Genomic DNA, 16112 nt, shown 5'->3' on the forward strand with positions numbered 1-16112 from the left:
GTTGCTGTTGTTGTCATTAAGTTCCTTCTTTTTATTTAACAGTAAGCGGAAGAGGAATGTTTGTGTTATATACTAGATTTATGCCTCAGGCATTGAGACAATCATCCCACGTCTCCTTGTGGACATCGACATTGTCATTACATGTATCACTTTATGAAAGACTACAGCGTGGAGTATAAAACCAGAACAGTGTATTCAGTGTGATTGGTGGCGGATAGTCAAATGTAAACGGTAAAATACAGCCTCTTGCGAATTAGCGTCAGTTGGGTTTTTATTATACTTGTCCATGCAAATGCTTTTACGTAGTAGCGACCTATACGTCTCCTCTCACCACGTCTTAAACAGAGTTAGGTAAAGAATGTAGGGATATTAATAGCAATTTATCCGGCTTCATGGGGCTAATAATCCTGAAAATGGTGGATAACCATCTGACAAACACTGACAGGAAAATAATGCAAAGGAATCAGAGACAGAAATATAGGACGATTACAACGTCACGGTGATGTGTATTGAGCTGTAGATACATGTCACATCTGCAGACAAGTACGGCCTCCCTGGGGTGCGACTGGTTCTCACCAGTGCGGTCGCTGTGAGTTCAAGTCCAGCTCATGTTGGCTTCCCCACTGGTCGCACGTGGGATGATCGTGGGTTTCCACCGGGCTCTTACCCGGTTTTCTCCCAGAGTAATACTGTCTGCCCCGTGGTACAAGTGGAATATTCTGGGGAACGGTGTAAAACTCCAATTAAATAAATAAATAAATAATAAAATAAAGTAAAATAAAATAAAATAAAATAAAATAAATAAATGCAGTCTTTAGAAAAACTCCAGAATATATTTTGATGACGTTTGAGGTTTTTGAGTGGTATTTTGATGCTGAATGTTAAGAACAAGAAGTTTATAATACAAGAAATTTGTTATCTAGGAAAATACTATTGTTATGAGATACGTTTGCTCGACAATGTCATAAACATTTATTCCCTTTAAGATGTATGCCTGCATAAATCCAGATTCTACTAGTGAATTTAAGTAACTTCCAACGCCATAACAGAACCCATTCAGACTTCCTCAACGATAGTGTCCTAAACTGGTTGTGTTTTATTAAAGTTCTGCGTGTATCTATTTATAAATGTCACATCTCACTTGTTTAATATCCGTCTGGTCGAGGGAGAAGGGGGTGGGGGATACAAGGAAGTGTCAGAGATAATAAACCAGAGTGGTGTGTACCCCAAATCTTCGTACATCTGTACGAACAAGGCGAGGGGCAATCCTTTGTGATACCGTCCACTGGATGTCCAAGAAAAGATTCGGAACATCGATAGAAAACTCTTTAATTTTAAAGTATATAACATATTTTGTACGTCCATATTGATGGCAGATGGGATACAGTCATTGTCGGTATAATCTACCTCACTTTCGTTACTAAGCAACGGTTACGTCATCGACATGGTGAGGGTATATTTCCCTCAAATTACCGAGGCCACAAGAGGCTAGTATCGACACACCTACATGTAGTCAGTTGTATCTTGTGTCTTAGTTGTATATCTCACTAAAACGGTGGTTTAACTCGCTATATGATTTGCTGTGGGCTATGGCGCAAAATATACAAAGCCTACATATAGAGAGAATTTTATTCACGTCCCAGTACAAATTCTGTGACTTACCCAGCTCTAAGAAGTAAATAACCGACGCAGCTTTGCAAGAGGCTATATTTTATGTCTTATGTGTGACTGTTTGCCAGTTATCACACTGTCATCGCTGGTCTGGTTTTACTCCGTGCACTGTAAGTTTTTTTACATCCTCTCGGTGGGGAAATCTGTCGCTCTGTCAGTCAGTCAATAATATGACATTCTGTCGTTTAAATGCGAAGTATTTATAGGATCAAAGATCAAAGACAAAGACAAGCATTAAACTGTTGCAAGTTATTAAAGACATTGTCCAGGAAAATAGGTTGATTTATTTAACGACCAAAAAGCGTTTAAAACATAGGATGCTATCGTGGTCTGTTGGGACCTAGAGGTACCAGTGACGTCACAGCAATATTTTTGGCTTGAAATAGTTCATTTCAGGGTCCATTACTTGAAAACATTCATAGCTCTACATGGAGATGCATTTTGAATGATGAAATATAGCAACCCATGTGTGTCAAGTGGCAAAAAGCTGAAGTGACATCACTGGTTCAAATATGGTCAGAAAAGGCCATGGGAAAATCAAACTATTTTCCCTGGACGATATTTAATGATCTTTCATCTGAAAGGTATTTCATGCTTGTATGTTCTTTGCCTTTAACGTCGACCATTCACTAAACGAAGGGCCCGAGAGTAAGACCACATGAAATCGTATAATCTTCACTTCACCATTACAAATTTGAATTCGTGCGCTTAGTGTCAGATATCGTTTAGTTAGGAATGATGATGTTTTATTGTGTGTTTTTTTTTTCTGGCCTTCAGCGGCAGAAACCAGCAAAGTGTCCATCATCCTTCCAATAGTCATCGCCGTCTGTGTCATCCTCGTCATCATTGCTGTTCTTGTCTTCAGAAGGTGAGTCTGTCAGCTTCGTGTATCAGTTAAACAGTTAAACGGTGACAATCTATAACTGTCAGGTGACACAACCGACAACTCAATCAAAGAATATTTTAAGCTAATGCTTCGAGTAAGCAACCAGTCATTCACTCAGACAGACGACCTATGCTACAACAATTCAATCAATCAATAAACCCACTTACAGTATATGCTAGTTAACAAAACAACAAATCGTCCATTCAATTAATTGACCATCGAAGCGAAGCGGCGCTTGACAAGTGAGGTTGGTGGCTCGAATACAGTTCTCACTGGCTAGCGTATATGTTTAAGTCAGGAGATGTTTCAGGTGCCTGGTAAATTGTGGTGGTTCCGTAGCCCGGTTTTCTCTGTCCATAATGCGTTGTAGTGTAATTATTCATTTATTTAATTGTTCTTTCATGCCGTACTCCAGAATATTTCACTTATACGACAGCGTCCAGAAAATATGATTTATTTATTTACTTATTTAATTGGTGTTTTAAGCCGCACTCAAGAATATTTCACTTCTGCGACGGCGACCAATATTATGGTGGGATGAAACCGGGCAGAGCCCGGGGGAAACCCACGACTATCCGCAGGCTACTGGCATACCTTCCCTCGTACGACCGGAGTGGAAGCCAGCATGAGCTGGACTTGAGCCCAAAATGACTGCATTGGTGAGAGGCTCTAGAGTTATTGTGCTCTTTTAGAACGCTAACCACTCGGCGGCCATCTTGCGCGTTAAATACAAAACGTTGATGAGAAAATGAAAAAATATTTTAGTAGGTTGGTATAGAGTAATCATTGATTGCCTTTTAATTCAGGAAAAAGAAGAAGAGGGAAAGTGAGAAGTCTAAAGAGAAAAGCGAACAGGTTGTGACGTATGATAAAATGCACCAACAGCCCGATGGTACGTACACGAAAAACAACTATGCGGCTTGATATGGCCACACAAACTTGAGAAGATCCGCATTGCCCATCGATGTCGAGGACAGAATAAAGACGAAGGCAAGTTTTGCGAGCAAAAGATTCGGCACAGGTGTTCAGGGAAGAAACACGAGCACAGGTTACAAGACACTGATTGGAAGATACTTTATTGATAACTGGACAGATCACCCGATCGAAAAGTCTGAAGCATGCGTGCGTTTTAAGCTGTGGTCGTCTGTTCAACATTTTCTAAGGAAGGTTTAGTTATTTTCGCATGAATTTCTTGAAAGTGTAAATGTGTATCCCGGAGGTGGGCATCTCTGTAAATGGATTGTTTTGGGACCAGGCACGTGTAGCTGTGCACGAAGGAGTACATGGATCTAACATTTTTTGGTTTTGAAAAGTTGTAGGATGGTTCCCTCTAAGGAAGCTGAGTTATGTAAAGTTGTGTACAGCTGAACACGAGGTCATTAAAGGTCTCAACACTAACAAAATACATCAAATATCGGAAAATCTTCATATTTGCAAAGCATTACCTAGTAGTTCTGTATATTTCGCTGTGAATCTGCAAAGTGCCTTCTGTGTACGTTGATGCTAAAATTGGGCTCCCCTTTCATGTAAGGGGAGATAACCATGGTTAACAGATGAAGATGTCATGACGTTAGTCTCGCTGAATCTTATAGTGCCTCGTGGTTCTTGGTTTCTTGAAAAATTCAACAAGAATTAAAATCAAATTAATTAAATTAATTAAAATCAAAAGCACGCGTGTGAGATTCTCAATCATTTCTACATTAGAATTTCGTGGTGTTCTCTCGTCAAAATGCTGTCCGTTGTCGTTGCATTTTAAACTGATTAGCCATACCAAAGTCAGAATGTACCCTGCACGGACGCCAGATAACGCGAGACAACACGGGGTTTAGCGTGACTATCGTCAACTGTGTCTCATGGAAATTCAATGGCAGACCTGTCCATATTGACATGATGCTGACATTTTGTCATCTACTAAAACGACCCCATGTCATGATTACTTGTAATATTCTTTGGATTTACTTACCTCCGGAATTCTGTTAGAGTTGTGGGCCTATACGAGACTGGTTGTTCAAAGATGTATTAAAAGTTAAATATTCTGCAGTATTCCTCGTGCGTTGTCTAGGAAGTGAACTAGTTCTTCCGGGACAGAATTTGAACTGAGACGTAACGTAAAATGCTGTTCTTTCTCTACAGCTGTCAACAAACCGTATAGCGACTACACTCCAAAAATGAAATTGTTAATTTTAACAGAAAGTCTGTTGTTTGAGTGATGCTAGAGTGTATTCTCTTATTGTAGCAGATTATTCTGTTATATACAACACATATATTCTATTCATTCATCACAAAGATTCTGTTAAACGAACAGGATATCATGTTGAACATAACACAGAATTATGTTATAATAACAGAATACATTTTAGCATCACTCAGACAACAGAATTTTTGTTAAAATTAACAGATTCATTTTTTGAGTGTATGCGGTTCAAACGGTTTCGATCTTGGCGATAGGTCAGGAGGCTTGTCAGGAGCATGGCGGGTAGTGGTTTCCTTGGTAGGTTTAACAGCAGCCATAAACTCACCCCAATACAGAAAGATTGGAGTTTCAGCCCAGATAGGATAACTCCATAGATATGTTATTGATAAATCTTACTACAACCTTTGTCGGACCTGTGAAATATTCTTGAGTGCGGCGTGAAACAATTAAATACTACACTTTTGAACAACCAAACTCTCGCGTTATAATAGACCTCCATATGTAGATTTACTTCGTGTACTAAAATACGACTGTCTTCCTTTCCACTGGAAACATTGTCTTGTACATCTACTTAGTAAGTATATATGGTTAGTATGTTGAAATATTAGTGTATCTTTTACAGTTGTTGCTTCATGAATGTATATAACTACATGTAATGGCTCTGGAGCCTATCACCAATGTGGCCGCTGTGAGTTCAAGTCGAGCTCATGTTGGATTCCTCTCCGGAAGACTTTCCAGCAACCAGCGTGGGTTTCCCCTGGGTTCTGCCCGGTTTCCTCCCGCCTTAATGCTGGCCGTCGTCGTATAAGTGAAATATTCTTAAGTACGTCGTAAAACTCCAATCAAATAAATAAATAAATATAAATACATGTATGTATATAATTGTCGTTGATCTTACATAAGAAGGTTTGTTTGCCTCATCACCACGGCCATTGTTCATTCCTGTTATTTGGATTCAATGGAGTCTACCTGTACATTGACATTTTACCATATACTAAACGTGTTGTAACCATTGTTGGTCGAGTCAAACGTGTCGCCATTGCGACGTGAAGTACGGTATCATGTGACATTGATCGGAGGACCAGTTGCCATCATTTAGTGTATCTTATTTGTAGCCATGAACTGTGAGCTCTTAAAGATTCCTGTGAAGGAGTAAGGCGCGAAAGGGTGGGGTGAGTAGGTAGGAGGGGAAATAGGTGGGTGGAGTATTTTGCAAACTGCGGACAAATGACCTTGTGCTAGTTTTTCCTAGCGTATTCGTGTTGAGCTAAAATGTAGAACTTGTCAAGGTAATAAAATACCAAAGGCGTATAGCCACCTATTTACTGTTGACGTATGATGTTTCAACCATTTTGAAAGTGTCATTTGTACAGCAACCTATTATGTAGTTATTAATTTGAAATGTTAAAATATTCTGTGAAAGAAAAATCGTTGGGGATCCAAAGTAATGTTGGATACAACACTGTGAATCAGTGGTACAGCAAATTCTGTTTTCTTAACACAGTGCTGTGTGCTACAGATACAACTGGTATCCTAATGTTTAGGCTATGGATATTTTATACAGTGCTGTGTACCCACTGGTGTGATGAAATTTTTGTGTACATATATATAGTGCTTGGTAAATGCGTCCACCCGGGGAATCTAAAGACCCTTTCCATTGTAAATCAATTAGAGGAAACAGAGTTTATTCCAAAATTGCAACCACAAGATGTAAACATAATGTTTTTAACACCTGTTTAATGTTATTGTTATGACATCTTGAGCATGTAATAATATCACCGATGTCAATAGTAAGCTAAACATATTGTTTTGACATAAAAAATCACCGACTATATACCATGTCTTCGTTCATGTCCGGGATGACAATTACGTTCTCGTCCACGAAGAGAAGACTTGTAAAGAGGTAATTTCATTGAACAGTAAATAAAAAAAACGGTTATTGATACTATTTCATGTAGTCTGGTTTGTGATTTTTTCAGAGAAAAATTATTATCTCAGAATTATGGCTACATATTTATATACACAAGGAGATTCAGTAATTGGTTAATAAATGAGTAAGTTTTACGAGTATACCGTTATGGCTTTTATAGGCCACTTTAGGTGATTACCTCCCCCTGACGTCATGTGGCGTTAATTCATTTTGCACGTACGCAGTATACGTCACTGGTGCATTCATTTGATCTAACGTTTTTGTTGTTTAGCATAAACCACCATTCCTATCTCCATTTGGGAGGAATTGCAGTTATCCAACAAGCTATGTGTGTTTTGCGGCCAAACTGTTGGCGAAAGACTTTGTCGCTAGTTGTTTATTCTTTTTTTATGTGTTAATTTTCCTGTATGTATTGGTGCTTCATTGATTACGATGTTCGTGTATATTTGCAAAATTAGAGCGTTTCTGACAGGATGCATTCTACATTATCATCGTAAATGGGTGTAAATAGATTACAAATGAGTCTAAATCCAGTCGTGCAGTTAGTGAAATAGCCCAATGTATGTGATCGTCCACATGTGTTGTATGCGTTGAATTGTAATAAAAAGTATGGAAGACCCACACAAATGTAACTGTATAGAAATACTGATTCCGTTGTTTGTGGAGTGTACATGTAGCATTCAGTCAGTTGTTATTAGCCCTGCGTGAATGACCACTGCGCATGTATTTAACTTAGAACCACAGTTTACCCGATTCGTACATAAGCACTTGACAAACCTCCTGACTTAAAGTTACAACCAAACCAGTTAGAGGTCGATCATTGGTACACATAATGGCTTTCTGTGGTAGCCAGAAGAATAGATCAATTCCAGGTGGTACTGGGGCCCCCTGTGGGCATAGTGCTAGGCGTGATAGCGCAGAACCACGACAAAGACGACAGCGCAGCGTATTGACTTAGGAGCCGCTCACCAATGCGGTTGTTGTGAGTTCAAGCCCACCTTCATGTTGGCTTCGTCTGCCTTCGTAGATCTTCGCAATGTCTGCCAGCAGCCTGCGGATGGTCGTGGGCTTCTCCCGGGCTCTACCCAGTTTCTTCCTGCCTTCATGTTGACCGACGTCGTGAAATTCTGAAATACTAGTTACACATGTATTGTGACTCGATCCCCGTGCAGCCAATCACTAACCCACTGGTCCAAACTAAACCTTCCACTGAGCAAATGACACTCTGACAATGACATCTTGTCGAGTCACTCTCACATGTGTATATAACAACTACAGAAACAGGACGGCAGATATCACTAACAATGTGGCGTAAAACAGGAATGCTAGGAGCATTTTTATTCAAATTAACCGCTTAGATACAAAAGATAACGCGGTAATATGAAATCCTGGTAAGGCGTTATTACGAGATGAAATAAGTCATTATCACGAGATGGAGAAAGGCGTTATCACGAGATAGAATAAGACGTTATCACGAGATGGAGTAAGGCGTTATCACAAAATGGAGTAAGGTGTTGTCACGAAATGGAGTAAGGCACTATCACGAGGTGTAGTAAGGCGTCATCACGAGGTGGAGTCAGGTGCTATCACGAGCTGGAATTGAGTAAGGCGTTACCACGAGACAGTAAGCTTTAATCACAAGAAAGTAAGTCGTCATTACCAGGCCATAAGTTGTTGTCATACAGATAGTGCATATACTGCGGGATGGGAAACTCAAGAATTGTCAGGGGGCCTCCTTGGCTCAGTCGGTTAGCGCGCTAGCGCAGCGTAATGACCCAAAAGCCTATCACCAATGTGGTCGCTGTGAGTTCAAGTACAGCTCATGCTGGCTCCCTCTCCGGCCTTAAGTGTGAAGTTCTGCGGATGGTCGTGGGTTTTCCCCTGGCTCTGCCCGGTTTCCTCCCGCCATAATGCTGGCCGCCGTCGTGAAAGTGAAATATTCTTGAGTACGCCGTAAAAGACTAAATCAAATAAATAAATAAATAACACGAACTGTCAACTTGTGATAGTGTGAAGTGATATTCAACGAGGGCGAAGCACGTCGAGATATGCATTTATGTTTTTATCAGCGTGCGCCATATGTTTAATTAACCCGTACCTTTTCGGACTGTGTTTAAATCGCCGAATTTGTTCGTCGATAAAGGAAATATAGCCGTAAACCCTTTGTTTACTTTACGAGCAAGCAGACGTCGGAGAGCCAACTAAGGGAGATTACTGACGTGGAACAAACGCACGTTATCGTTGTATATTAACACGAGACCGTTGGATATTACTCGTCAACGTTAGATATTTCTTTGTGAGCGTGGCGTTGCACTCCGTGGATGCGTGATCGTTGTACATCATGTTTTGCGGAATATCACGTGACCGTCACTCGCCCAGTGGAAACGGAGATTTACAATATAAGGTACAATATACCAGATAGTAAGTCGCAATACCGAGATTTAATGTCGTTATTATGAGATGCTACACTGTAAGAATTGAATGCAAATTTACAGCTTGGAGCACTGTATATTGTTACAGTAAATCATGTTGTAAATAATTTACGCCATTTTCCAGCGCAATTCTGCACCTATGTGGTGTAGTTTTACTCTAGTCGATGTTTATTTACAGCAATGCCTGTAAAACTCTAGCGGTTTGACCATTTACAGTGCATTTTGTTGTAAATGCACACTGGTTTTCTTGGTAGATACATAGATTTTGTTAAAGGGGTTAACTGATTATTTACAATGGTATATGTGGAAATATACTATTATTTTGGATGTAAATATTAAACAGCACATCTTGTAAATCTACAGTGAAAAGAACGAGATACCATAAGTCTTGATAACGAGATAGTAAATCGTGATCACGAGATAATTTTCATTTTTTGTCCTTCCAGCTTGCACCAACGAGCTTCCGTGCAAAGGTAACTTGTTTATATAGTCCCCAGACTAAGCGTATTTCAATGACATTCGAGCAAAATATCATAAAGGGCCGTTGCCGTCTCCACCATTTGATATATATTTCTCGAAGGCTGTTAATAAATACCTATAATATTTTAGATAAAGGACGTATAGCGGATCACTTTGTGTTGTTTTCAGTGCGTCAGCGCAGCGTGACAAACGGACTTTCTCACCAGACAGATGGCAAATATATGCATGACTTTTCCACAAAGTTCGTGACAGATGGACCAACAACAGACACATAAATAATCGAGGAACAAAAGCTTAATCTCCTTGATAAAAGAATGATGATAATAAAATCTTTATTTTTAGACGGCAGCATTTTTCCCCACAACCGCTTCAGACGCAACGACAGGAAAGCCGTACAAGGTTACATGACACTGAAAACCATGTCTTACTGGCTGAAATAAAATATAGTCCATACATGTTCATTACGAATATGTTATGTGTGAAAAACAAAACATTCACATAACGGCTGCCGAAGTGCAAATTCATTTAAGTTGGGAGGTTATTTTGCATACACAAGTGTTAACGGCCATAGCTGGATATTAACCTTGCATTCATGCCTTGCTTTAGCCTAGCTGTCCTCTTTCAGTCAGGAATGGCATCCAGCTCGGGGTATGATCATGATAATTGCCACAGACTGCTGACACTGAATCTATCAAAATGTACAACAAAACAAATATGATACCCAATACGTGACTGCCCTGCTAAATATAAACCTGTCCATGGCATAATGGACATTTGACATTAAAGTATAAAGCACAAATGGGAAATACCCATCGAAATCATAGACGCTTGGAAATTTTTTTTTGCTTAATTCTCCCTAATAAATTTAGCTATATATACATACATATCAAAATCCAGATATCTGGCTCTTCATGTGCCTTATCGATTAAAAGTCAATAACAATGAATAGACTCCTTAAAACAGGAAGTAAAAAAAAAGATCCCCACCCCATACAAAAGAAGTGGATGGAACTCGACAACAAATACTGTAAATCCCTATAACTGTAAGTTAAAGCCTTTGAAAAGCTGTTGTGAGAGGCTCATTGAAAATTCCATACAGTGAAGCTAATGCCATACATGATTTGAAATTTAATGAAACTTGCAGTAGTGATCGAAAAGACCATCTCTTCTCAGTTCACGCCAGAAATCGGCGTGTGCAGCCGTGTTAAAGCAGATTGACAGGCTCACTTCGTTTCGCAAAGTGCCTTGCGGAATGGTACTTCCGCGTTTTTGAAGTCAACAATTAAACGTGGAGCCAGGTAAATATCAAAAATTGTTGAAAATAGACCTCAACGTTTAATTTAAAAATTGAGATTGAGAGAAGAAAGTATTGAAGAGAGAAAAGGAAAGATGAGATGCCCTGAATAAAGGCTGCACACAAAACTGAAATTGTCTAGTAAGTCACAAAGTTTTTCTTGAACACGTAAGTGAAAAATTACTGCAGTAAGTTGGGCAACAACAACCTGTCAGTGTCACTTGCTCCGTCACGATTTAAAATATGACAAAAGGTCTAGAGTATAGCATTTTCGGTCAGACGTCAGAAGTTTTCTTTCATACTTCTGCAACATCAGCTGGTGCTACGTGGAAAGAATTGTCCATAAAATTGTCTAATTACATAGTAATGTTCATAACTGCGAGCCCATGGTCATTTACTCTGACATCGCTATATATCAGGTGCTATTAAATACATTAGAGTACGAATGGGAAGTTATGTGTGATGCTAAAACCTATTCAATTCTAACAATAATTATACGCGACACCATTTGTGTGTAATTATTATAACAGAAGAATTGTTATACATGAGGGGTCCTCCGTGGCTCAGTTGGTTAACGCAGCGTAATAACCCGGGAGCCTCTCACCAACGCGGTCGCTGTGAGTTCAAAGTCCAGCTCATGCTGGCTTCCTCTCCGGCCGTACGAGGAATAGTTTGACAGCAACCTGCGGATGGTCGTGGGTTTCCCCGGGGCACTGCCCGGTTCCCTCCCACCATAATGCTGTCCGCCGTCGTATAAGTGAACAATCATCTTGAAGTGATCACTTTCACTTAAAGAAAAAGAAAGTTAAAATGTGAAGTAAGGCTCATCATATAGACCACTGAAAACTATGTGTAAAAATACTTTCATTTATTTTTTTGGATTTTTTGAAAGAATGTTGAAAGGCTTTCAAATATTTGAATTCTATGGTGGGCTTTATGGGCCATACTGACGGCCCAACATTATTTCAGTAATCTTTACTCATGGGTTAAAAGAGTTATTCAAACATTCACTGTCGTGATTAAAGTTGGGAAAATTTCCTGTGATGTCAGAGTTTGTAAACTCTAATAGTATGGCACATAAATCCCACCTTAGAATTCAAAGGTTAAATCTAAAAAACAAACAAATGAAAGTATGCACAGTTTTAAGTTGTCTGTATGATGAGCCTTACTTCATATTTAAGCTTTCTTTCACTTTAAATATACTTTATAATTTGAATGTGTCTGTATATCTCTCTGTACATTAAGTGTGTGATCTGTATTAACCTCTAATCTTTCTGATCGTGGTAATGTAATATCAGTATTCATAGTAAAACAGAGTGATACATCATTCAATAGGAAAATTCTGGTTCAAATCAAAATTGATCATCCTGTGCAGTAGTTTTGTTAATACATTCCTAATTACTTCATGCATATTCATAAGGGAGAGCTGTCCAACATGGCGTGTCAGTAAACGTCTCTGTACCATGTTCTCTGTTTTTTGCTTTGGTCATTAACCGCCCCTAAGACATGGTGTCAGAAGTGTGATGTACTTTAAGGAACTATGACTGACCGTTTCTGGATCCTGCCAACTTGAAATGCGTTAAATAGTTAATACTGCGAGGAACACAGAGGAACACGATAAACGTTACAACAACAGCGTGTAGATCGGAAGACTTTCAAAGGGGATTAACAACCCTAGTTGTAGAATAGACAATTAGGACTTCTCTCACTTGCTGAGGTGGTGTCTGTAAAGTTCAGATTCAGGGGTCATAACTTCATATTTCATGTGACAGAGTAGTCTCCCATAGACTGCTAGTTGAAATAAGCAAGCATGGATGAATTTAACGATCCTAGACCTCTACTGCCGACTAGAGGGTTTCATGCAAATATCCGAGTACCCGCCAAACTGGATGTTTCTAGTGGGAGTGTGATAAGTAATTGGCGGAAATTTCACCAACAATGGAGAAACTATCAAGTAACTTCCAGACTTGATTTGGAACCATCACCCTGCAGTGTGTTCTTCTAGCCATTATTGGAGAAGTGTTTTTACTCACTGAAGTAACACACGAATTCATTACGAACACTCACATCAATTTTTGTCGGTTCGGCAAAACAATTCGTCTAAAGCAACTCTTCCAATAGCCATGACTACCTTCCTGGCTGTTTCACGTCTAGAGTTGGCTTGAATCAGGGCTCCTAATGTGGTCTTTTAATTGTCCTCCTGTTTATATCTTGGCATGTCGGCATCGTTCTTGTTCAGTCTCATATGGTCGAGAAGCTTACACGACAGTTTTGAACATGTTATTGTGATATCTCCTCGCTTGTGTCGTAATTTAACCGTGCAACTATCTTGATTCGGTCTTAAAGATCCACAAGTTTTGTGGATTTATCGTCATTAAGTCGTGTTATGTCATGACCTGTTTTGGCTCCAAAGGCTGCCGGTAATTTGTAAACGCTCTTAATCCTGGGCCCAATACGACTGAGGAGTCCCTGGAACAAGTCGGGTTCCATGAGCTGGATGTTCCGGAAGCTTGACCTGTCCTCTAGGACTATAGCTCTGCAATTAACTTATTGACCATACTCCACACTCACAGAAGCCAGGATTTCACCAAGAACATACAACGGTACCTACGTAACCGTGCTGCCTCCCTAGCCCTCCGTTGCTCCACAATTACCACTGCAACAGCTGCAGCAGCACTGCGGACAACCAAATCCTGAAAGATGCCTTCAAATTCCATGTTGCCCAACTAAACAGACATTCTTAAATTGTCTTAAAACAGTCTTGAACACTCTGTCGTGAAAATTTGTTTGCCGAGTGACAACTGGCTGGCGAACACTCGGGGTGGTCGTAAACAGTCAGGATTATTGTCGTTGCCAGTGAGAGAGGGGCTAAAGTGTGAACAGGGTTTAAGTGTGAACAGGGCTTAAGTGTGAACAGCGCTCAACCCGGAAAACTTGCTAACAAGACGATTACTGTTAGCCTTAACATGACATCCATAAACATTTCTGGAGGTTATTCACTCTTTTCCCGAACTTTTTCAACTCATTTATATTCCCGAACGGTTTGCAAATAGCTCGTGACTATCCTAAGTCTGTCAACTGAAATTTACCTCGTGCTAAACGATATGCAATGCTAATCTTATGCCGTAGGGCATAAGAGTAGCATTTAAGGGTATGTATCGTATCACAGCGATGTTTCGCCATTTCGCCAGAAAATGGAAAATACATGTAACCATATTGCTCTTACGGTCGACATTCCGGTGACTGTTTGATTGATTGACTGTTGACTGGTGTTAAACACACGATTTGTATAAAATTCCACATGCCCTGTTCCTCTGCCAAGCGACGCCATGAACTTTGCTGATCACCTATTTGTGAGCTATTGAAGGATAGGCATCATAACATCCCGGCCAATTCTCAATTTAGGATTAATAGATAGAGTCTTTGTAGACGTTATTTACAGATGAATACAGAAGACCACAGTAAATAAAACCAAAGCAGGGACGACAGTGTGTTAATTGGCCAATGGCCACACGTAACCGTTGAAATACGGTCTTTTGTCAGTTTACACCAGTTAGGGTTTTATTCTAACTGTTGATGTAAATCCTTTGCTAACAATGACTCCCTGATTTAAGCAGAAATATATGGAAAAAAGATATTCAGAGTTAACTGCAATAGGCCCTATATTTGATTGATTCATTTATCTATTTGATTTATTTTACTCAAGAATATTTCACTTATACGATGAAGGCCAGCATTAAGGTGGCAGGAAACGGGGCAGAGCACGGCCGAGCCCCACGACTATGTGCAGGTTGCGGACAGAGCTTCCCACGTACGGCCGGAGACGAAGCCAGTATGGGATTGGTGAGAGGCTCCTGGGTCCGTATATTTGAAGTCACTGGTCTAGAATTACTCAAATGCTGTATTGTCATCACATTTAATATATAAACACAAGAAAGACTCATTTAGAGGCGAACTTCTGTAATGTTTTACCTGAAAATGGTGATGTGGTGACTATGCTGTTATCTGGACCATCTTCTGGGATAGAATCTCGCTTGAATGCTTGTGGGACTGGTTCAAATAATAAAAATATTACTTATCAATTACTCCATTTGCTTCTGTCGAAGTAAGTGGAAGACAGTACTATAATAAGCATCTTCCTTTACAGCAGTATTATATGTACTGTAGAAAATAAAAGGGTGAGATTGGTTACCAAAAAATGTAAAAATGTCCACTCAGGCAGTTTGAAATCAACAAAGTATGTTTATTATCACAACTGATGAATAAACATTGTGCTGATGCGCTGTGACAGTATGCAGTTATTTGTACTTAAAGGTTGGCTGTGACGTCGAACCCATGCACACAAGCCTTTTAGACATTCCAATATCCCCAATTAGCTATCCGGGACACCGTGCAACCTCCTCTTCACGGTGTAAAGAGTATTACCATAGCTTTGTTCGTCTCTCTGTGTATCTGTCTGTACCCAGGTTGCAGATCACCACATTTCAGGACCTATTAAAAAAAAAAGTGACACGCATATGTCTGTTGGCCTCTTGAGGTCTATCCTTGCACTAATTTGCATATTACTTGGCTTAATTTGCATAGCTGTAAATTTGTTTTGCATCCCTTGTGAGTGAACGTATTAAACGGAAATTCATGGGGTTTTGCCGAGATGATCATTGTAGCTCATAAATGTCTTTTGGCCTTTTCAATTCTACACTTACATTACTCGCTGATTACCTGCTGTTTTTTTAAGAGTGTTTGAAACCAAGTGGTAGGCCAAATCCAACTTCTACTTTCTCGTCGTTTGTATTAAAGAGAATTGCTGCTTATCACAGAGCTACTGCCATTCCACGTACCGTGATTTCGAATCCATCTCTGATTAGTTTTGGCTATCAAGTTAGTAGCGTGCCAGGTACAAAGTGCTGGGCGAGGTGACATAGTGTATTAGACCTTTCTCCGCTCATATACCTAACCGTTGTCATATAAATAAAATATTCAGAAGCAAGGCAGTTTGTACCTTACACAATGAGCCAAACGTGAAGATCACATCTTATAGTTCCCAATCTAGGAAGTCATCTACGCAAAAGTGGTTATTTATAAAATTAACAAGAAATCAACGTTATACATTAACTTGATTGACAGCTGCGTGTGCACTGTAGTTGTTCGGCATGTATTACTCCACGCAAGCTCTCTAGTTTCTATACATTAAAAGAAAACGAACAACGGACTGGATGTAAATAGAAA

At 39.7% G+C, this 16112-nt stretch overlaps 2 protein-coding genes across 3 annotated transcripts in view; both read left to right on the top strand.

Moving 5' to 3' along the window:
• LOC135476460 (uncharacterized) overlaps window positions 1-3554 on the top strand; it is a 41333-nt gene extending 37779 nt beyond the window's left edge. Inside the window, exons 6-7 of the mRNA XM_064756490.1 lie at window positions 2449-2539; window positions 3364-3554. Of these exons, the coding sequence (XP_064612560.1) occupies window positions 2449-2539; window positions 3364-3481 (209 nt within the window). The 3' untranslated portion in view covers window positions 3482-3554. The remainder of the gene's footprint in view (window positions 1-2448; window positions 2540-3363) is intronic.
• Window positions 1-16112, top strand: part of LOC135476539 (uncharacterized) — a 324624-nt gene that overhangs the window by 87026 nt on the left and 221486 nt on the right. The window lies entirely within an intron of this gene.

This window comes from Liolophura sinensis, chromosome 10 (assembly GCF_032854445.1).
Source record: "Liolophura sinensis isolate JHLJ2023 chromosome 10, CUHK_Ljap_v2, whole genome shotgun sequence".
NCBI lineage: Eukaryota > Metazoa > Mollusca > Polyplacophora > Chitonida > Chitonidae > Liolophura > Liolophura sinensis.